The following is a 22,180-nucleotide window of genomic DNA, read 5'->3' as shown; positions in this document are numbered from 1 at the left end:
TGCCCTTCCTGGTGGGGAGAGGAGCTGGTGGGGATGGAGGAGGGGGTGAGGGGCCCATCTGCTGCTGGGAGAGAATTAGCTTCCCTGGACCTTAGTCACTAAGCTGGGCAACATACCCCTTCCCCTCTATTGCCAGGTCGCCCAGGGTGGAACAGAGGCCAACTTCTCCAGACTCAGGACCCTCAGATAGGCAGACTCCAGCCTTTGATATTGGAATCACCACAAAAGTCAGGTAATAATAGGAACAGCAGCAGCAGCAGCAGAGGAGCAGAGGCCACATGTGCCATTTATTAAGCATCTCTATGTGTCCAGATCCAGGCAGGGCACTTTTGATGCCCCTCTGCTAGTTTCTCCTGACAGTCCTGCAGAGGACCCTGAGGCTGAGAAGGGTAAGGTGATTCACATAAGCTCCCCCTGGTACAAAGTGGCAGGACCCTGCCAAGGTCTAAGTGGCCTCCAAGCTCTGCTCTCCCCACCACACTACACTGCCTTGGAGGTGTTCCTTTGTTCTGGCCCTGCGTGACCAGCTGGGTTCCTTCGCACATGGGTTATGTCGAGACTGTTGGGACATGGGGCAGGGGGGAGTCCAAGGGCACTGTGCTTCCTGTGGGGGCATCTCTATGTCCTTGCGGGCAGAGAGTGGACAGCCCAGCTGGAGGTTACATAGCTAGCATGGAGTCCTGCCTCTGTTCTTTGAAAGTTCCAAAGCAGGAAGAGGACAAGCGCAGGGAACACAGAGTGGAAAGCAATCCCCAGCAAATCCACTTGGCAAGTGCTGAGGCCTGGAGCTGTCCAAAGGTGGGCTGGCCTTCCTCTTGAGCATTCTGTCTCTGCAGTGCTGTCACAGCCTTAGGTGGGATGGGGGTTGGATTCCAGTTCCCAAACACCTGACCCAAGGAGCTCAGGCTTGTAAGAGGGGAGCTAGGGATGAGGTTAGCCTGGAATGCCCCCCTAGCTCAGCTCTGGTCCGTATTTACAAAGAAGATGACTATAGCCCCCACAAGGTGTCTATGCAGCATTGCTTGGCCATACAAGGGCAGAGGCTGGTCCCGGGTGGAGCCTGGTAAGGACCAGCTTTCACTGGTCAGCAGTGAAATAGGATGAGTGAATAGAGAGAGGAGAGGGTTTCCTTCTCCCTAGATGGACACATGTTCTACAGAAGGTGGAACAGGTCCAGAAAATGACAACCTTATTTAGGATCAAGAGGCCTCTTGGGACAGTTTTTCCTTCCTCATTTGCTAAAACAAATGAGACCATGTGGGGCTAAGAATAAGGCACACACAAGGCACACATAACATTTGAATCTCCTAGGTGAGTAACAATGTCCCCTTAGCTGCTCAGGAATTAGGTCCATCGACTGGTCTCTGCCTGGGAAGACACTGACTGAGTAACTAGGGCTGCAAAATGGGGCGGTGTTTCCTTCCTGCCTCCAGAGAAGAGGAGTCTGTGGTGGGGTGGGCAGGGGTTCTGCTTAGGCAGGAGCAATGCCAGTCCTCAGGGATGCTGTGGAGGCCCACGGCAGCTCCTCCCATGCCGAGAAGTTACCACCTGCCCTTGGCAGGGGCAGGGAAGTGTGACAGAAAGAGCACAAGGCTCAGGCTACAAGGTCTGGGATTGAGCTTGATTTTTTATTTACTGGCTATGCATCTCTGGGTGCATTTCTTTCTTGCCTTGTTGGGGTGGGCTGTTCCTGTCCCCTGGGCAGCCCTCTGTGTGCCCCCACCCAGATCTGCTCCGTAAGCAGGCTGAAGAGAATACCCTTGTCGAGGGTTCAGTGGGGGCTGCTAAAGGAAAAGCCTTATGGTTCTGTTTTCTCCTCTACCTCAAGCCATCCTGTAATAATTACTATTGCTCATCCTTGCTTTTTGCCTTTCCACGGAGGATTCTGCTGTTGAGTTTCATAAACTCTTAAAACATGGTAGTCAGAAAAGATCTCGTCTTCACCTTATGTGAAAGTTCTATTTGTCTGCCCCCCACCCCGGGGAGGGAGTGGGGTCAGCCTAAATAAACCCGAACAACACCAGCCATGACTTGCTTACCTTATTTTGCTTTTGAGTTACAGTGAGATGCTAGAGAACCCTCTGCCAGCCAAATCCCTGGAAGGATGGGCCCTGTGTCCAGGAATGATCACCACCATCCTAAAAAGTCTCACAGAGTCAACCAGAGAGCAATTTGCTGACAACTTCTCTGGCCTCCAGCCTTCAGGGCTCTGCCTGCCCTAGGGGGTTCCTTCTCAGTGGGGCTCTGAGAAGGGCTTAACAGATGGAAGAGGGCAAGTTCAGATGCCAGGCTGCTCTCTCCTGTCCCTCTGGGCCACATTTCCTGGTTTCAATGACACCAAATGGAGGTCTCCTTCCCTGCAGGCCAGGTAGCTCGTGCAGACCTGAGGAGGCCTGCGTGGTGGCCTTCTGTCCTGATCTCAGTAGCCCCCAGGCCCATTGAAGCCAATGCCTTTATCACTACAGGGCTGATGTCAGGGGCAGGAAGGCCCCAGGTGTGTTCCAGGATCCCAGTGTCTGTGTGCATGTACCAGTATGTGGGGGGAGGGCAGAGGTGGCTATAGCTCCGGCGAGGTCAGAAAAACCAGCAGCTAGGAACTCACTTGCCCTTGGGTGCGGCCACCACTCAAGTGGTCACATCCCACTTCCTGGGCCCTCTTCCTTCCTGCAGCTCATAGAAGGGAAACCGCTTCCATGTTTTGAAGCGGGAAAGAGAATGAGAGAAGCCCACTTTTCCTCCCCCCAGGCCTTGTTCTGTCCTGAGAATATGGTTTAAAATATTCTAGTCACAGGCAGGCTATTCAAATAAAATAGAATTTCAAACCGCACGGGGCTTGTTGAGACATTCAGGCTTCTGGGATGTGCGAAAGGCAGGAGGCGGGGCAGAGACAGCCCCTGCCACCCTCTGTCCCCTTCATTACCAGCGGCTGCAATGCTAGACACATCCGAGTGTGTTTCCCAGCCAAGGAGGACAGAGCAGGTCTGACAGCAAGCGTGCACATGAAAGCCACCACAAGGCTCCCCTCTCTGGTGGCAACTTTAATTATTTGAACTGGAGCTCCACAAAATAAAAATAAAATAAAATCTGAATATTGTAAGTGGATCTCCAGTCTCCCACAGAGAATAGCTTGGGGGAGGCAAAAAAAAAAAAAAAAAAAAAAAAAAAAAAAAAAAAAATATATATATATATATATATATATATATAAAACACTCTCTCTTGTTTGTGGCTGGGCTAGGCAGAGGTCTTTAAATATTCATGCCCCATATGCAACTGTGCGGAGTGACGGAGAAGGAGACAGTGCCTGCATGAGGCCAGCCAGTGAGAGGTGCCAGGCCAGTAGTGGTGACTGCAGGCACCTGAAGGGAGGAGGCTGGAGCAGGCATGCTTCTGGAAAAGCCTGGAAACTGACTGGCACATCCTGGCTATGTCTCCACCACTGGTGGGCATCTGACCTGGTTCCAAATGGGCGCTGAGGGGGACTCTCCCAGTCCCTTCTGTCTCCACCACCTATGTCCCTGACCCTGTCATTGCTCACCACTTCTGACTCATCTTTATAAAAGGCAAGTTACGTCACACTATTTGGTACCATGGGTAGTGGAGGAACTCTCTGCATGGACTCATAATGAATTTCTGTCACAAGTGGCAGGTGCATTTATGGTCAATTACTTTCAAGTGTCAGCGTGCCTCCAAATCACGGAGGGCAGGGGTTGAAAATGGAGATTCCCCACTCTGGGGTGTCATCCAAGTGGCCTGGGATGGGGCCTAAGAATCCGTCCTGATCACAATTTCCAAGTGACTGGAACTGGAGAGACAGAGACCTACTAGGCAGGTTGTAGCTAGATTTTTCAAGGAAATGCACAGAAGGTGACACCAGTTCCCTTTTGGGAATTCACCAATGACTGTAGGGTATCTTGAAGGAGTATTTTGAGAAATTCTGCAATTACTTCAACTCCCAGGAGGTGGAGGGACTCTAGGGCTCCCAGGAGTGGTCTGCGTTTAGAGACGACACTCAGTGGTGGGCGTCAGCCCTGGAGCTTAGCCAGCCTCTTAGTCCCTGTGGGCTTGACCTTCACCAGAGACTTTCACCCATCTTTACCCTGTACCTGTAGGGCCTAGGTACAGGAAGTGTCCCCTTCCTGTACCTGGGCCCCATAGCCAGGCCCCTTGAGGGCTGGTGGGGTTTGAAGACCCTGAGTTAACCTCACACAGTTCACACAGTGATGCAACATCCCCTGTCACTGACATTTGCCAACCTGGGAGGAAGAAATCAGCTTCATGCCTTCTGCATTTAGGATCTGAATCAAATAAATGGCAAGGCTTACAGACCTGGAAATGCATATTTCTATTTTGGTTATTTATTTTTCTGATGAAAACATTTCACCCCAACACTGGGGATTCAAGACCCATCAGCAGTAGATGAATGGTCTGAAAATGTGAATGTGAACTAGCTGTGAGCTGAGAACAGAATGGAGTCACTGCCTTCCCTTCATTACTCCTGCTGAGTCGAGTTATGGAAAAGGGCAGGAAATAGCAGAAATAGCCCAGAGCAAATTTGACTGGAGGGAAAATAAAACAGGCCAGTAAAACAAAACACCTGTTTAAACTATCGATCAACCAAAGGTTATCAGGGAAATGATGAAGTATTTGAAAAATATCATTTTTAGCCTTGACATTTCTTATTCTAAAATTAGGCTCATGTTAAATACAGTGAAGAGTATATTTAAAAATCAAATTCTTTTAAGGATCCCCCTGACCTCTCAGGAAGGGTGACCATCTCTCCTCATTTAGATTTCCTCTCAAGAAGCCTTCCTTTCTAGGTGTCTGCTCTGGGTGGCATTGGGGTGTGGGGGGTGCTGAGAGATATCAGTGATGACTGTGTAATCCACAATCTGCATCAGATAGAGTGATTTCTCAAATACAAGTTAATGTAATGAATCTATTTATTTGTGCCCTGACTTCCTCCAAAAAGGACTTAAGGTGGCTCCCAGAGATACATAACATCTAGTAAGGTAACAGAAACTAACTAGAAAAGGGTGAGAAATTGGGTAAATGTTGAGTTAGAATCGAACCAGGAGTAAGGCTGATTACAGACTACACATCATGAACCCCTATTTACTTACTAAAAGGGGAGCCTCAGATTTAACGTGACCGTTCTTCTGATTAAAAAAAAGTCACTGATACTTCTTCTCCATTCTTATGTGTTTTATGCTGGTGAGTTTTTATTTCATAAAAAGCCTGGAGGGCTTGAGTGTGGCTGTGTCCCTTAGCAGCGGAAGCCTGTTTCCCGGATCTCCCTGGGGCTTCGACCAGCCAGCGGAGGGGAAGCAAGTCTGCTCAGTCTCACAATGTCCATAGCTTGAAAGGAAACAAATTGCTCAGGGGGCACATAGCTATTCCTGAAACAAAGCCAGGATGGGATTTCTCCTGTGAGTTTCCAGAAAGACAGGACTGGCCAAATCTCAACTATGTGTTGGTTTTCTACAAAGTGCAAGATGTCGATGTGGTGCCGTGTGGTGGTGCAAAGAAGCACAGGCATGCAGAGCTCTCTGAGAACTTAGAATCTGGTTTTTGGCTCCCCCATCCTCCTTACCTATGTTTACTCAGGGTGCCGGGCACTGCTGGCTAACTACTGTCGTGGTTATGATGTGCCAGCAGCCGTGATAAGCCCTGTATATATATTAACCTATTTAATCTTCTCCTCTTTAGAGTAGGCACTCCTATTGTCTCACTTTACAGTGGGGAAACTGAGGCCCTGAGAGATTGTTAACTGCCCAAGAAAATTGTGCAGCCAGTCAGTGGTGGAGCCTAGCTGGGCAATTGATTCCAGAGTCCATGAGTTGAACCACTGGATCGTGTTTGGGGTCTAAACACATTTCTTGTTCTCTAGAGATTATGACCTACCACACTAAAAAGGTAACTGCCATAGGAACCATCTGGGTAAGTGGCTTTGGAGGGGACCTTACTGAATGCTACTGATGTCTTAGTGAAATTTATGTAGATCAAATTTTTGATGCTCTATAAAATCTGAAACATATTACAAGAGCTTGATATTGCAGAAAGTCTTTTGTAGATCACTATTATCCTCCCCTGTTATGTTTTGGAAATATTTTCTGGGTTTGCTTAGATCAAGGCCCTGCTGCAAAGGGTTCAGTGTGGCTGAGCATGGGTGTTTGAGGTAAGATTCTCTGCAGATGGGACTCCACCATGTTGGTGCATGCTCTCTGCAAATATGACAAAAATGCCATTGTATCCTCCCCCCAGGAGCACAAGCAGCCCAACCATCCAGGCTACTTTGCTGATGTTTGGGTTCATCTGGAAGCGCCCAAGGTGAGGGGTAGGAGGAGAAGTCCAGGAAGTAGGGGAGCACTGAGACTTGCCTCACATGGAGAGTTCTTCATCGGGGCGGGAAACGTAGTGCTGGTCACTGTAGCACTTTCAGAAGTAGGGACATCAGTAGTGCTGAGCAACAGGGCATGGCCTGGGGCAGAGAGAAAAAGAGTCAGAAATGCACCACCCTCATGCACTGAAGGGCCTTGGGGCTCTGCCCATTCTTCTCTAGGCGTGGTACACCTTTGAGGACACAGTTTTCTGCTGCCTCCAGTGGATAAGACAGCCTACTTGTCACCATCAATAAAACTTGGCTCACGCAAAGGTCTTCATTCCAAATGCCCTGCAATATCCCAGCACCATACATCTGGGCTACTGCATCCCTGACCTCCCAAGGTCACCAGCTTTAGCGCATAGCCCAGGAGCAGCCTGAAGCACGCTGACCTCTCCCAGCCCCTCCTCTCCCCATTACACTCCTGTTGGCTCTCTGCCTTCCTGGGGTCTGCATGACCTTCACTCTTTTCCACCAGGTCATCCTGTACCCTATGACATGAACAGGAAGTCATATTTCTTATGTTTTCTAAGCATGTATCTGCCTGAAAATCTGGGAGAACATAAACCCCCAACAACCCCACATGGCAGGGAAGAAGCAACTGTAAATCTCCAGGAACAGTACAGGGTTTTGTAGGTGGTCAGTTCTATGGAGATGGGAGCCAGAGCACTCCCCCCAGCCTTTCAGGGGTGTCACAGAATCCTGTAAAGAACTTTACTCATTCAGTTCTGCTGTTCTTTCTTAGCAAAGTCTGATATTGGATTACTACCAAGTAACAAATTCAAATGGGTCCAGAGCAGAGTAACCAAGACCAGCCAGCAATCCTAGAGGGCATATGGCCCATCCTTGAGGAAGAATCTGTGACTAGGGAGAGAAAGTGTCTCCTGTGGTGGTTGGGTAGCAGCTATTGCCTTCAAATATCTGAAGAGCTGCTTTGGTGAGACAGAGAGTAGTTGAGTTCTGTGGGGCTCCAGGAGACAGAAAGTATGATCCATGGGTAGAATTTACAGAGTGGTGGAGCTTCTCTCCAGGAAAGGAACACTGGTCTTTGACAGAAGGACTGCTTTAGGAGGCAGTGAAAGCCCAGTCCCTAGAGCTACTGAGCCAGGGTTGGATGCTTATTTGCTATGGGTGCTGTTGGGGGCTTCCAAACAGCAGAAACATGACGATCATGTCTGACTTCGAGCTCTGTGTCTGTTCTCTGCTCCTCAGTAAGGTCCTGAGGATGACACAGCGTGGGATCAGGAGGAGAAACGGGAGCTCCAGGGGCCTTCTCTCTGCTGAGGGGCCTGCAGAAGTCTCCTGGGGCTGTGGTAACTCAGCCTGCTTCCTCACGGTCAAAGCCAGCTCTTTCAGGAGCAGTTAGCCAGGATAGGACTGCACGGGCTCTGGGATCCCCAGTGGTTGATCAGGACATGGTTCTCTCTCATACCTTAATCATCATCATCATTAATTCTTAAAGGGATCCATAGGATGTATGATCTTTGCTTGGAAAGAGGGATTTGGTACAAGGGACTATAGCTCCACAAAGAGCAGACAAATGCAGGGGAGGGAAGGAGAGCGAGAACCCCCGCCTCTAAGCCCAGCTCTATCCTGCAGAGAGGTGGGCCGCAGGACCTGCTCAGGCCTAGTACTGGGTACAGCCCAAGGCTGGGCCCGTGGCCGGGTGGTCTGGCTTCTCCAGCAGCCTGAACTTGGGAGCTGTGTTGGCCTCACAGGCCTTCCCTTGTTCCATGACCCAGCTGTGTCTCCAGGTGTGGAGTCAGCTCACCTAGGTGTGGGTGGCCATCTCTTGGATGTGTGGAGGTCCCTGCCCTTCTGGAAGCCAAGCAGAGGCAGGGGGAGGAGAGGCTCTGGTACTGGGAGTGTGGGAGTTGCCAGCTTGATCTGGGCAAGGATGGTGGGTATGGCTGAGGAAGCTGGGCTCCAGGGAACAGATCAGATGTGGGGCAAGATTCTCAGGGCACAACCCTGGGCCCAATGACATAAAGCCTCCCTGTGCCTCAGCCTCCCCATAGAGAGCTATAGTTTTCCTTACCTCTCAGTGAGTTATGCCCCAGACACATAGTAGGTCCTTAACAAACACTTGTTGAATGAATGGATTATTACTATTGTTGCCACTATTCTTCTTATCTTTTAGCTAATCCTTCATCCAGAGTCTCATCTTAGGGAACAAAAGGGGAGACTACCTTGTCCTGATTTAATCATTCTGAAGCCTGGGAGGTCTGAAGAGGGAACTGTGTGTGAACACCTCAAGGCAAGCTTTGGGCAGTCACCTGCGCTGGGGTGGGGAGGTCACCCTGCAGGGGTGGAGAGCTCCAGCTTCTCTGGGGTGGTGTCCTAAATCTCTTGCCTGGCCAGATGGGCACCAGGGGGAAGGGAAAAGAGCAGCAGTACCTTGGTGGTCCTGGACCCGGGCATCCTTCAGGGTCCTGACCTGCCACTGGGAGGCGTGGGGTGCAAGCGTGCCCTGGGTCCAGCCACAGAAGCCATCTTCGAAGTTGCAGTAAAACCCAGCAGGGAGTTTACCTGCAACAAGAGCACAGGGATATGGTCATTTCCAGGACGGCTAAAAGCAAAATATGCCAATGTCAAGTAAGATGAGTCAGGCATGACCAAAGTATCCTTATCAACAACAGCTCCCTAGCTGGACCCTTGATTCTAATAATACTGATGACAATGAAAAGAAGCCCCAGTCCTTAACTGGTACATGTGAAGGTTTACAATTTTTCTGATCTTCAGAAAATAAAATAGCAGTAAAAAGAAATAATAGTGTGGCAGCATGGGGATAAACCAGTTTTATATGTGAGAGAGGAGAGCTCAGGAATGTTAAACAATCTGACCAAGGTCACACAGCCAGCAGGTAACACAGGATCCCTGGCTCTAGCCCTAAGATCTGCTTCTGAATCTGTGCTCCTTATTCTGATCGAGCACGAATGTTACCCCAGGAGAAGGCACTGGAACAGATTTCTGATGGCACACAATGACAAGAATGTGATGGTGGCAGGGGTAGAGTTGGTGGGAGTTGGTTGCGTCCCTCAAGTCACCCCCGTCTGCAGAGACACATATTGCTCAAATTTTCTATTTGTTTCCCTTTCTTTCCCACCCCCCCTTCCAATTAAGGGAAGTCACATGAATAGCCCCAGCCCATGGAATGTGAGCAGAAGTGATGTGTGTCTCTTCTGGATGGAGGCTGTGGAGAGCCCCTGTGCAATTCTTTGGTCTCTCTCTCCCTGCTCAGGTGGCCAAGGGGCATTCCCATCCCTGAGACCACTGCTGTCAGATGGTGGGGCCTGGGGCCCCGAGAGATCCTGTGGAGACCCCCCGCTTTGGTGCATAGGTACTGTCAATGTTATGTTAGCCCCTGAAATTTAGGAATGGCTTATTACTGCTCTAACCTACCTTATCCCAACCAAGCAATGCCAGCCATGGGGCCTTTTTATATCATCTGTTGACTCAGCATAAAGGGCCCTGTTACCCTTTTCTCTATATCAAGCTGACCTCAGGTCCCATTGAAAAGGCCACAATCAGCTTTATGACCATATATTTCCCAGGTGCCCTCAGAAGGAGGAGGAAAGGAGAAGAGGGTCAGAGAGAGCTCACATTCTGCAGCTTGCTCAGAGAATGGCTGCAGGGAAGGCACCCAGTCTGAGGAGCTGGTGGGCCATTCCAGGCTATTCCAATAGCACCAACGGCCCCAGGCCAGGCTGGGGAGAAGCAGCAGGGCTAAGTCTCTGAGCAGGAGGAAAGGCGCTCTAGCTGGACCCACTGCTCTCTGTGTCCTTCCTCTGTCTCAGCCTTCCCGGCAATGGCAGGCTGACAAAGAGGGCCCTAACGCTTCCTGGCTGTGACAGCACCTTAGTGAATTATTACTCATTTCTCCCTGATTCTCTGTGCATTTCACACAGAGGCAGAATTATAAATTAAAACCAGCTGTCACTGACTTTGAGCATCTCTTCCCATTTATACCCCCCTGAAGAAATCATTTTCCCCCAAGCCCCGCATGTTCCTCTGATTAAAAATCCAAAAGCTAAGGAGATCTTTCTGTTTTATTTTTTATGCCCCCTCAAGGGACCCCACATCTACTTCTTTTGCAAAAACTAACTGGTAGCTGGAAGTGACCTTCCATGAAGCGTCCTTTACAAGTGTGCTTTCAACCAGGAACCATGATGGAAGATTCTAGCAGGCAATGGCTCCTGGTAGAAGGAGGAGCTGGGTTGAAGCCTTTTACAGCTTATCACTCCCTCCTTCCCCTTTTAGAAGGCAGAGACAGAGAAGTCAGCCCAACTATGGATGTCGATACCTCAATGGTCCTGGGATCTGGATCCCTGGTTCTAGCCCTAACCTGCTGCTTTCCGCTGGTGACTCTAGGCAAGGCACTTCTTTTCCTCAAACACTTAGCTCCCTCATCTGTAAAATAGGGTAATAGTAGTGTCTATTTCACAGGGCTGTTTTGAGGGTAAAATAAGGCAGAGTGTGGAATTTTGTAAACAGAGTTGAGCAAATACAGAGTGGTGGTGGCATTACTAGTCATTGTTCACTCCTGGCTCAGGGGACCTTGTCAGAGGATGAACTGACATAGCCAACACTGCCCTGGGGGCAGAGACAGGTCCCTCAGCTGCCTCTCTAGAAATGCCCATGGTAGCTCTGCCTATGCCTTCCACCTGAACAGGAATGAGGAAAGCTATTGGCACTCTCCACCTTCTGGAAGCCCACCCTTGTCCTAGCTTTGCACAGGATCCAGGGTGAGCTGGGATTGGAAGCCACTTTCTTTACGGCTAATTGAATAAAGAGGAATTAGACAAAATAGTTGGGTCGGTGGACAATTTATGTGATCCTGAAAACCTTGCAGAGTGGGATGAGGTGCAGGAGGAGAGGGTTACTGCCACTTGCCAGCACAGCAGGTGTGTGCTCAGGGAGAAGCCACTCCCAAGGAAGCTGGTGGGGTGGGGGACATCAGAACCCTTGATGGATTAGGCCAGGTTTGGGACACTGCTGTCAGGGCCAATGGCTGAGCACAACGTTGGCACACAGAGTTGAGTACAATGGTTTCAACTCCTTTGATGATGCCTTTCTCCTCTCATTCAACCCAAGCACCTACTCAGCGCTTGCCATGCTGTAGGACTGACATACTTATTTGCTGAATACAAGGGGAGTGGATTCAGGCATCTAACCCTTCACTATTCAAAATGTGGCTGAAGGACCAGCCACACCAGCATCACCGGTGAAACTGTTAGAAGTGTGCAATCTCAGGTCCACCACCCCCATCACCACCTACTGAGTCAAAATCTGCATTTTTAATGGTTTCCAGGTGGTTCCTAGGCACCTTGGTGGCTGAGAAGCACTGCCCTATCTGATCCTCTTACTTCACTGGCTGAATGGCCAAGTCAGGCTATGTGGGGGTCAATCAATCAATCCCGCAACATTTGGCAATTATGACACCTGATTCCATTGTAAGAGAGACAAATTGGTAGGGTCACGAAGATGTGGCCTCAGCAGAAGTTACAGGAAGCTGCCAAGTGTAAACTCCAGGCCAAATGACACTACTTCTTTTCCTTCCTGCATGACAGCTCTGTTAACATTTTTGATAAATACGTGTTATACATTTCCATGAAAATATAGAGTCATGGGAAAAAATGCTAGAAGAAATACATCATCATATTATGGTTATTTCTGAATGTCTGAGAGGGAGGATTACAGGCAGTAGTTATTTTCTCCTGTGTACTTTTCTAGTTTTTCCAAATATTTTACAACCAACATGTTTTATTTTACAATAAAGAAATAAACTTTGAAAAATTGCTTTTGCCTGTCAGGAAGAGAATCCCCACCAAACAGATGAGATTATTGGTTACGTGAAGGGGAAGTGAGTCAGTGACCTATCAGGGGACAAAGTGGAGACACCTGACCCTTTTCTGGGGCATGCCACACCACTGAAGCTGTTGTTTGACACACAGGGAACCCTCAACACACCCTTTTACGGGTTCCAGTGTTCCAGGATATCTCACTTGGATCAGCAATGCTTAACTGGAAAGCAGGAAGGAGGATGGCATGTGTTTGTGGTTTGAAGGATGTGGTGTGAATGGACACATTCATGATTGGATGCAGAAGGGCAAGGCACTGCCACCTCCATGTCAGGTCTCCCACTTATCCTGGCTTGAAATGTTGCTCAAGGTTGAGTGTAATAATCTGAATGAAGCTGTGTGTGGACTTCCTTCTGGAGCAAGTGTGGGGAGTTGAGGCTGGGGTTGATGGCATACAACCTACTCCCCCCACTCCCCCCAAATTCCAGCCATGGCAGGGCATAGTTGACTGCATTGGCTAGAGATTCATGACCCTCATGCAGGTTCCTTAGAACTGGACATTCCCAGCAAGGCTTGGGTGACCAGCTTCCCAGAGAAGACATTCTAACAGGTTCCAGACTACCTGGTAAGGATGAGGTCCTAAATGCATCACAAACATCAAGATATCAGTGGGTGTCATGTTCCAAGTTATATTACAGCGAGGAAATAGGCCCAGAGGGTGAAGATAAATGATCTGAGGCCCCCTCTCCCCCACTTAGAAATGTGGTGGCAGAGCCCTGGACCTTCCCTGACTTTTTCCCTTCCTCCTCTTTTTCCTGGGTAGATACGTAGCTAGTGTTGGACTTGCATAATCAACCACTGGAAACTCAGATAACAAATGAGTCTGGCTTGCAGTGGTTCACGCTGGCTAACAGCTTCATGGACTTTAGCTTCCTCATCTCTAAGAAGGGTATAGTAGCATCTCATAGGATTGTTCTGAGGACGAAATAAATTCATACATGAAAAGTATCTGGCACCCAGTAAATGCTCAATAAGTCGTCGTCGTCTTCTTCTTCTTCTTCTTCTTCTTCTTCTTCTTCTTCTTCTTCATGGGGATGTTTTCTAGAATCAACACTGGTCAATGTGATGGGAAAACTGCAAAAATGCCAGACAAAATGGGACACACTAGAAAGGAAAGAATATTTGCTAAGAGTACTGCCAAGATCAGAGTGGCAAAAAGATCGAAATAACCCTCCTTCTGAATTGAACTTCTCTTCCTAGCAACTGATTTCTGTAGCAAAGAACTCAGTAGGGGTTTCTCCAGGGTAGAACTGTCATTCTGAGAGCTGGTCAGAGCAGCTTTTCAAGTGTGGCTGGAAAGGTCTCTGGGCCTCAGGAACCTGCCCTCCATTCTGGAGCCAGGCTGTCCTCAAGCTTGGAGTTGGCCTTGGAAATCCATTAACAGCAGCCCTAGAATGGTAAGAGAATGCCCTGAGCCTACAGTAATGGGCTGGATCCCACAGATTCATCACTCTAATCATGGCTCTGTTCCTGACATGCTGTGTGACCCTGAACAAATCAATTACCTTCTCTGTGCTTTCATTTTCCCAATTGTAAACCAGGACATGGCTGGCCTGACCTGTGTCCCAGCTGGGAAGTGGGAATCAAAAAACTTTAAAAAGGCAAAAGCAAAATCACACAGCTCAGATGCACTGCTGGAAACACTGCAGAGACCAGTAACTAGAGAGACACACGCAGACCCCTGCCCAGGACAACATGGGTGGGCTGGCTTCATTTTGGTCCACATGTAGAGTGAGAGCTTTGTGAAGAAAGGCCAGGAACAGTGTGGGATAAACAAAGGGCTTACCTGTAAGTCTTTACTGAGTTTTATCTAAACAACCACAATTCCATCATTATTGGAAAACTTCACTGGGAAGTTTTATCTAAAAAGGAAGTTTTTCAAATTGAAAAATGGATTTTCTTTATTGCTTCATTTAAAAGAGAATAAATAAAACCTTTTCTCCCCCAAGGGAAAACCTGTCCTGCAGGTGATATGGGGGATACTGTTAACTTTTTAAAGCTATTTTGCAGGCCACAATGTCTTAGGGCCAGTGCATCTGAGGGGCGAGGCATTTGCTCCTGTGTCTGGGCCCCAGAGTACCCCAGGCATGCATGTGCCACATCCTTTCCCTACTGCAACTCTGTGGCTTCGGTCCTTTCCCCTGTGCTGGATTTTCAGCAGTCTAAAGACAGGTGCCTGTTATTCATCCCTGCTGTGGGCTCTAGTACATTTTGTAGCTCACAATATATGTGTTTTATAAGTGTTTGTGCTTTCCCTGGCATAAATGTAAAAACCTCTCGAGTGTATACTCGTAACCAGGCAGCTGCCGAGAACACCGGATTCGGGTGGAATGAGCACTGGGCTGGGAGTCTAACCCTGCCCCCAGGTATCAGTGAAATCTCAGCAGTTGGTTTTGGTCCATGGAAACCAAGTGTCCTGACTCATTTAGTCATTTGAATCAACAAATAGTGACCACCTATGTTGTGCCAGGAGATACTGGTATGGGGAAGAGAAACAGATCCAATCTGCCCATGGTGAGGGAGAGAGATGTGGAAACCACCTCCAGGAAATGGAATAGGTACACACACACTAGCATGGCAGAAATGAAAAGACAGATTGTAATAAGTGTCGATGAGGATGTAGAGAAATTAGAAACTTTATACATTACTGGTGGAATGTCACATGGTGTAGCTACCTTGAAAAACAGCCTGGAAGTTCTTTTAAATGTTAAATACAGGGGTGCCCAAGTGGTTCAGTCAGCTAAGCATCTGACTCTTGATTTCGGCTCAGGTCATGACCTCATGATTCGTTGAGTTCAAGCCTTGCACTGGGCTCTGGGCTGACAGTGCAGAGCCTGCTTGGGATATTGTCTCTCTCTCTCTCTCTCCCTCCCCTACTCTCTCTCTCTCTCTCAAAATAAATAAATAAACTTAAAAAAATGTTAAATACAGAGTTGACCCCGCAATTTACTCCTAGGCATGTACCCAAGAGAAAAGAAAACATCTGTCTATATAAAAATTTGTACAGGAATGTTCAAAGCAGCATAATTCACAACAGCCAGAAAGTAGAAACAACCAAAATACCCATCAACCGATGAATAGATGAACAAAATGTGCTAATAGACATACAATGAAATAGTACTTGGCAGTAAAAAGGAATGAGATCCTTACACGACACAACAAGAATGGGCCTTGAAAACATTATGCCGAGTGAAAGAAGTTAATCACAAAGAATACATATTGTATGATTCCATTTATATGAAATGCCCAGAATAGGCAAATCTATAGAAACAGAAAGTAGATTAGGGGTTGCTTAGGGCTAGCGGCCCCTGGGAGGGAGTAGGGGAGGGGAGATTGGAGGGAAATGAGGAAAGATTGCTAGGGGTTACCTTTGAAGTGATAAAAATGTTCTAAAATTAGATTGTGGTGATGGTTGCACAGCCTTGGGACTATACTAAAAAACACTTATGTGTCCAATTGAAGTGGGTGAGTTGTATGGTATATGAATTGTATTTCTAAAAAGCTGTTAATAAAAAAGAAGGGACACGCAGTGGATGGATGGATACACCAACGGAGGGAGTCGAGAGGAAAAGCCAGCTGTATTTGTTGGCGTGGTACTTGTGGGAGGCATTAGAGGAGGCTTCCCAGAAGGACTGACTCTGGAGGTGACCCAAGGAGGAAGGGGCACTCTGGCCAGGGGTACCGTATGAGCAAAGCCATGGAGGTGTGCTGGAGCGGGGAAGGGGTCTGATCCAGCAGGCGCTGAGGCACACGGAAGACCAGGAGGATTGGAGGGCTAGGTGGGTGGTGGAAGATAAGGCCTGAAAAGGGAGGGGAGTCTGGGCACAGGGGGGCTCATGTTCCTGAGTTAGGCTTTATCCTGCACACCTTCTCTGTGCCACTAGGATGCTGACAGCATGAGCTACATGATCTTGTTTGGTTCTTAAATTCTGTGCTCCTGTTTCTAGATGCAGATCTTGGCTCTGTCTCTTGGAGACTGTGTAGCTTTTGGAAGTCGTCACTGACGGCACACAGGTAGCATGGGGTGTAAGGGAGGTAGGTGTCTAAGTTCTCGTGCCCGGGGTGATGGGGGCAGGGGGGTGTAGGTGCGGGCTGGGCTGGGGTGGGGGGCAGCCCCATCTACTCACTGCACAGCTGGCCCTCATCTTCTCCCTGGGCGCAGTCCCGGTGGAAGTCGCAGGCCTGCCCGAGCTGGAGGACTGTCCCATTCCAGCAGGTGAAGGAACTCTGCAAGGCCATCTTGGAGCCCGGGGATGTTCCTGGAGAGCACACAGAGACACATGCCCCTGGTCAGTTCGGGTGGCGCTGTGGGAAGGCTCAGGGACAGCATCACTCTGCCCTGCCCTTCACATCCCAAGGTCTGGCTGACACACCCAATCTGGCTACACGCAGGGCCAACCAACACCAGGAGGCCAAGAGGAAGGCAAAGCCCTAACACCCTGTCCCTAAACCCCCACTTTCTAGTGATGGTGAATAGCAGAGTGGGCCTAGGTAGGTCCACATCCCCCCAGCACTCTGGGGTCCTCCACCCCTGGCTTCAGTGTGCCAAGTGGAGAGCCTGTAGTCTCATCTGCACACATACAGCTATACCCACGAGGTCAGGTTTGGGGCATATCTGGTCCAGTGTATCTCCCACAGTTCTTGACTCCAGATGTACCACTGGAGTGGTTCTAGAAACATACAGCACTTTCTGTTGTTGGACCAGCTGTGTGGTGCTGAACCTATCTCTCCTCTGTCTGGCCCTCTGTCTCCCCATCTATAAAAGGAGGGATTTTGATGATATTTCTAAGGTCCATTCTGAAATTTTTATATAAATCATAAATCTCATATAAATCATATTATCCAGTGGCAGAAGAGAGAAGGAGCCATTTATAATGAACCTATTAGCAGCTATGTTTCTGTGTCAGGAACAATGGGTTATAATAATGAATTAACCTGTGACCCCAGAGAACCAGGCTTAAGTTGGCCTGGACCGGCCTGCCCTGCTAAATGGGGAACTTTGCCTGGAGACCACCTAGCAAGGGCCTGGCTTGTTTTTCTGTTTTTCTGAGTGTGCCTCCTGCCAGCTAGCTCTTGGTTTGGGGGGATGGGGGCAGCCTTTGGCTCCCATGGAGATGAGCAGGCAGGGCCCACCCAGGACGACCCCCCAAGTCCAGTGGCCTTGCACTCTGTCCTCTTTTCTAGCTCCTTCCGCATGGCAGCTGGTGCCTCAGCAGTCTCCCCACCCCCATCCCACCTGCCTCAATGCTCAGCTGGGTGGGGGTGAGGGTGACCAGGATTCCCACTTGGCTGGGTTCCACAGCCTCTCTGAGCTTCATATATGGGGAGGGGGGGATGTTTCTCCAACCCTGGTTGTGAGCTTAGATTCCCCTTTGTTAAATTTCATTTCAGTGCAACCTCCCAGCTGATTGTGATGTGGTACTCTCCAGGTTAGCTCATCGTTAATATCTAAAATTCCAGGTTAAGCGTCCGACTTCGGCTCAGGTCATGATCTCACGGTTCGTGGGTTTGAGCCCTGCGTCGGGCTCTGTGCTGACAGCTCAGAGCCTGGAGCCTGTTTCAGATTCTGTGTCTCCCTCTCTCTCTGCCCCTCCCCCACTTGCACTGTCTCTGTCTCAAAAATAAATAAACATTAAAAAAAATATCTAAAATTCTATGATTTTCTGGTTCATTTCAGTTGCAACTGAAACTAACATCAAGTCCAGCCTGTTTACATCTAGAATCATCTCTGTACTGACTCAGCACATCTGGCTCTGTGAAGAAGCTAGGCATGTCCTCACAGTACCCATTTCCTAAGTAGGGAAACTGAGTCAGGGCAGCTGAGTGACTTCCCTAAAGCTGCTAAGTGGGGTGCGGACCCAGCCTGTCAGACTGCAAAGCTGCTCTCTCCATCTCACAGGCCAGTCCAGATAAGGCTTAATTTGTCAGTGGTTGGCACATGGCCACCAACATTCTCAGATGGGCCTCCAGCCTGGCTTGGTGTTCTGTGTAACTGTGGGCATGGAAAACACAGGCCCTGCTTCCTTCAGGGGATCACATCCAAACTTTTTTCCCTGCTCTGCAAGGTCCTCTGTGCTCTGGGCCCCAATTTCCTTTCCTGTCTCACTTCTCACTGTCTCTCTGCACAAACCTGTGCTCAAGCCTCATTTGCTGTTCATTCCATGCAACGTGGCCCTAGAACATGTGTGTGTGGTCCCATCTTCTTCATTAAGTTGTTCGGGCATCTGTGTGCTGTCCCCCCAGCCCTAGCCAGTGCGAGGATTTGTGAAAAGCATGCACATTAGATTACCCTGCCTGCAGTAAGCTGAAAAATGACACGCCCCCCCCCCCAAATAGTCATATCCTAATCCCCCCAAACCTGGAATATGTTCCTTTATGTGGCAAAATGGGGATTAAGTTAAGGTTCTCTAGATGGGGAAATTATCCGGATTATCCAGGTATGATCACAAGGGGTCTTAAAAGAAAGCAGCAAGAAAGTCAAAGAAGGAAGCAGAAGATGTGATCATGGAAGCGAGTCTGGAGAAGTGTGAAGAATGGGTCACATGCCAGGGAAGGCAGGCGGCTTCCAGAAGCAGGAAAAGGCGAGACAACTTATTCTTCCTGGGAGAATCCAGAAGGAGCTGGCACTGCCACTAAGCTGATGTTAGCTCAGTGAAACTGATGTCAGACTTCTGCCCATAGAGAATAAAAGGGTGTTATCTTAATGTGGTGGTTTGTGACAGCAGCCACAGGAAGCTAATACACCAGCTAAACCCACTGGCTTTAATACTCCAGCTCCAGTCACTGGCTAAGTCAGCTGAGGCCCAGCATGCATGGCTTTAGATCAACTCCTCTGTTCCATAGCTTGTTTTGTGACCTGTGGTTCTCTGGACTAGACATTCTCTGCCTTTCCTCCCCACACAGAAGAAACGCCCCCACTATCCATCCCTGCACCATAAGACAGCCTAAACAATGTGTCCACCAAATCCCTTACTAATTCCAACCGCAGGGGCTGCGCAATGGAAAGTCTCCCCATCCCAGTTCCCAAAACTCAACAGTGGGATCAAACTAAAAAGGGAATGACCGGAGACACAATGCTCATTTTCAATTCCTTAATTCTTATTCCTTAATTCAATTCCTTAATTCAATTCCTTAATTCTGCGTATGAATTTTCCACTTGTCAGGCTTGTCATCTTGGAAGCTGAGAAACACAGTGCTTCTAGGAGACTGGTGCTGGTCCCCAGAAAGTGCAGTCTCTCTCTCCCCAGGCAGACCTGGAGGAGGGGTGTCCTCCCTGAAGCTTTGACTGGAGGGGATTTTGCTGGGGGTGGCTGTGGACTTTGTCCCAGGAAACAAGAGCACATAGCAAGGCACCTGTCATCATATGTGGCATACCTGCTTCCTGCTAAGGACAGCACCGGGCACTTGACCTGCCTGCGCACTAACCTTATAGCTGCTGGGACAGGGCAGCTCTGTTGTTTCCATTTCATAGGGGGTAGTTCCCAGTTAAGTGAAGGTGAGGCGTGGTGGCCGGCAAATGGCCTCCAGCTGGGTGCTACTCCTGAAAGCAGACTGGTGTGTCCACTGTAGCTGGCAGACCCGGCCTGCTGGTGACATGCCTGTCCACTCTGCCCCTCCTTCAGGGCAAAGACTTTTTAGGATGACAGGAAAAATTCTCCTTCGTCTTCGCTTGTTGATTTCTAGTTTCCCAAACATTTTCTTCTTATGCTCTATATGTGACCATTAAATAATTAGGACCTTATTACCCTCACTCTCAGAACTACCAAAGGAAACATAAGCAAAATTAAAAAAAAAAAAAACGTATGGAGCAAATGAAAATTGTGTCATGTTTTATTCCCACCTTATGATTAGGCCTTGCTTTTTCGTTGTGTGTTTTCGTGAACACACGCATGTTTCACATGCCAGTTACTTGTCAATCCCTGAATAGGTCTCATACTTTCTTTTATATTCCTTCATTCAAAAAACATATGCCTATTGTTTAGAGTTTGAAACCAGCGTAAAAATAAACAAAAACAATGCTCAGAATTCCACTACCCAGATGCCATCATTTTTAACATCTTGTTTTTGGCCTATGCTTTCAAAGTGCATATAGTTGTGTCATACGTATACATGCCTTAAGATAATGAGGGTTATATCACAAGCTTTTCTCAGGGTTTAAAAATTCCCCATAAGAAGACTTTTTAATGACTACAGTCCTGTGTGATATGTACCATCATTTATTTAAACGTTATTCAATGACTGGATTGTTAGACTGTTTATAATAACACTTTGAAGAATATCTTTGAGCATAAACCTTTGCCCGCATTTCAGATTATTTTCATAGGATAGATTCCCAGAAGTGGAATTACTGAATCAAAGAGTATAAACATTTTAAAGGCCCTTGATACATATTGCCAAATTGCTTTCTAGAAGTTAATCCAATTTACACTCTCACCAGCTGTGTTCACACATGCACGCCCCTCTTACTATATCCTGGCCAACCCTGAATATTAGCATGGTTTTTATTTTTAACTCAAAGTATTTCCCTGCTGTTTTATTTGTATTTCTTTGATAGTGAGCTGGATATTATTCCACATGTTATTAGCTTTATTTTACTCTCAGTGGACTTGCTCACTTCCTTTTGCCAATTTGTCTGTTAGGTTCTTTATGTTTTCCTGTTGAAGTGTAGGAGATTTTTTTTTAAAGTTTATTTATTTTGAGAGACAGAGAGCTTGAGCAAGGGAAGGGCAGAAAGAGAGGGAGAGAGAGAATCCCAAGCAGGTTCCACACTGTCAGTGCAGAGCCTGATGTGGGGCTCGAACTTACAAACCACACATAACCTGAGCAAAATTAAGAGACACTTAACCGATTGAGCCACCAAGGTGCCCCAATGTGTATGAGACTATTATTTTTTTATTAAAAGTATTTTTTTAACGTTTATTCATTTTTTGATAGAGACAGAGTGTGAGTGGAGGAGGGTCAGAGAGAGAGAGGGAGACACAGAATCCGAAGCAGACTCCAGGCTCCGAACTGACAGCACAGAGCCCGACGTGGGGCTTGAACCCACAGACTGTGAGATCATGACCTGAGCTGATGTCGGACGCTCAACTGACTGAGCCACCCAGGCACCCCTGTATGAGATTATTAATAAGGATGTGAAACAATTGGTTGTATGTTTGACAATTTTCCCCCAGTATTCCGTGTGTATTTTTGCTCTGTTTATAATGCACCTTGATATGCAGGAGTTGTAAACTTGGACATAATCCAGAACTATCCATATCTTCCTTGGTGATTGATTCTTTCCCTTTTAGGCTTCCAGGCTTTCTTCCACATGGTAGGCAGTGAGTGGGTCACCCTTGGTAGTCTTTGGGTTGTCCTGCCGTTGCTAAGGCTGCCCTGGCATCTGGGAACATCTTCTGCCAACTCACCATCTTTCAGCAATGGGGATCTAGATATTCCTGGCTCATGCGTGACACTTTCATGGACTGTCCCCTTCTCCCCCTTCCATGAACTGTCCTTTCACTTGGGCTTCTATGGCACACCACTTCTTGCTTGAACATGGAGGACATTCTCTTTTTTTAAATTTTATTAAGTTTATTTATTCATTTATGTTGAGAGAGAGAGAGAGGGAGAGGGAGAACAGAGAGGGAGAGAGAGATAGAGAATCCCAGTTAGGCTCTGCACCATCAGCACAGAGCTGGATGCAGACCTTGAACCCACAAACTGTGAGATCATGACCTGAGCTGAGCTAAGAGTCGGATGGATGCTTAACTGACTGAGAAACCCAGGTGCCCCTGATGTGATACCTAGCTGTTTGTATGCCTGTCTTTCTCAGCAAACTGTAAGTGACTTGATGGGAAGTCTTATCTACATGAGTTCCCAACAGTGCCCTCTATAGAGATCTTCCCATCCCAAAGTTTGGAAGTTGAACTGAAACTATGTATTTTCTGGGGCAGGTATT

The 22,180-nt window shown here is 48.1% G+C and overlaps 1 protein-coding gene across 1 annotated transcript in view; it reads right to left on the bottom strand.

Annotated features, from left to right (window-relative positions):
* ALK (ALK receptor tyrosine kinase) overlaps window positions 1-22,180 on the bottom strand; it is a 671,492-nt gene that overhangs the window by 109,881 nt on the left and 539,431 nt on the right. Inside the window, exons 6-8 of the mRNA XM_027033475.2 lie at window positions 16,368-16,499; window positions 8,777-8,908; window positions 6,378-6,478 (exon numbers count right to left, since the gene is read on the bottom strand). Of these exons, the coding sequence (XP_026889276.1) occupies window positions 6,378-6,478; window positions 8,777-8,908; window positions 16,368-16,499 (365 nt within the window). The remainder of the gene's footprint in view (window positions 1-6,377; window positions 6,479-8,776; window positions 8,909-16,367; window positions 16,500-22,180) is intronic.

The sequence above is a fragment of the Acinonyx jubatus genome, chromosome A3 (genome assembly GCF_027475565.1).
Source record: "Acinonyx jubatus isolate Ajub_Pintada_27869175 chromosome A3, VMU_Ajub_asm_v1.0, whole genome shotgun sequence".
Taxonomy (NCBI): Eukaryota; Metazoa; Chordata; class Mammalia; order Carnivora; family Felidae; genus Acinonyx; species Acinonyx jubatus.
The sequence above is the reverse complement of the archived record's forward strand: the minus strand, read 5'-3'. Positions and strand labels throughout refer to the sequence as shown.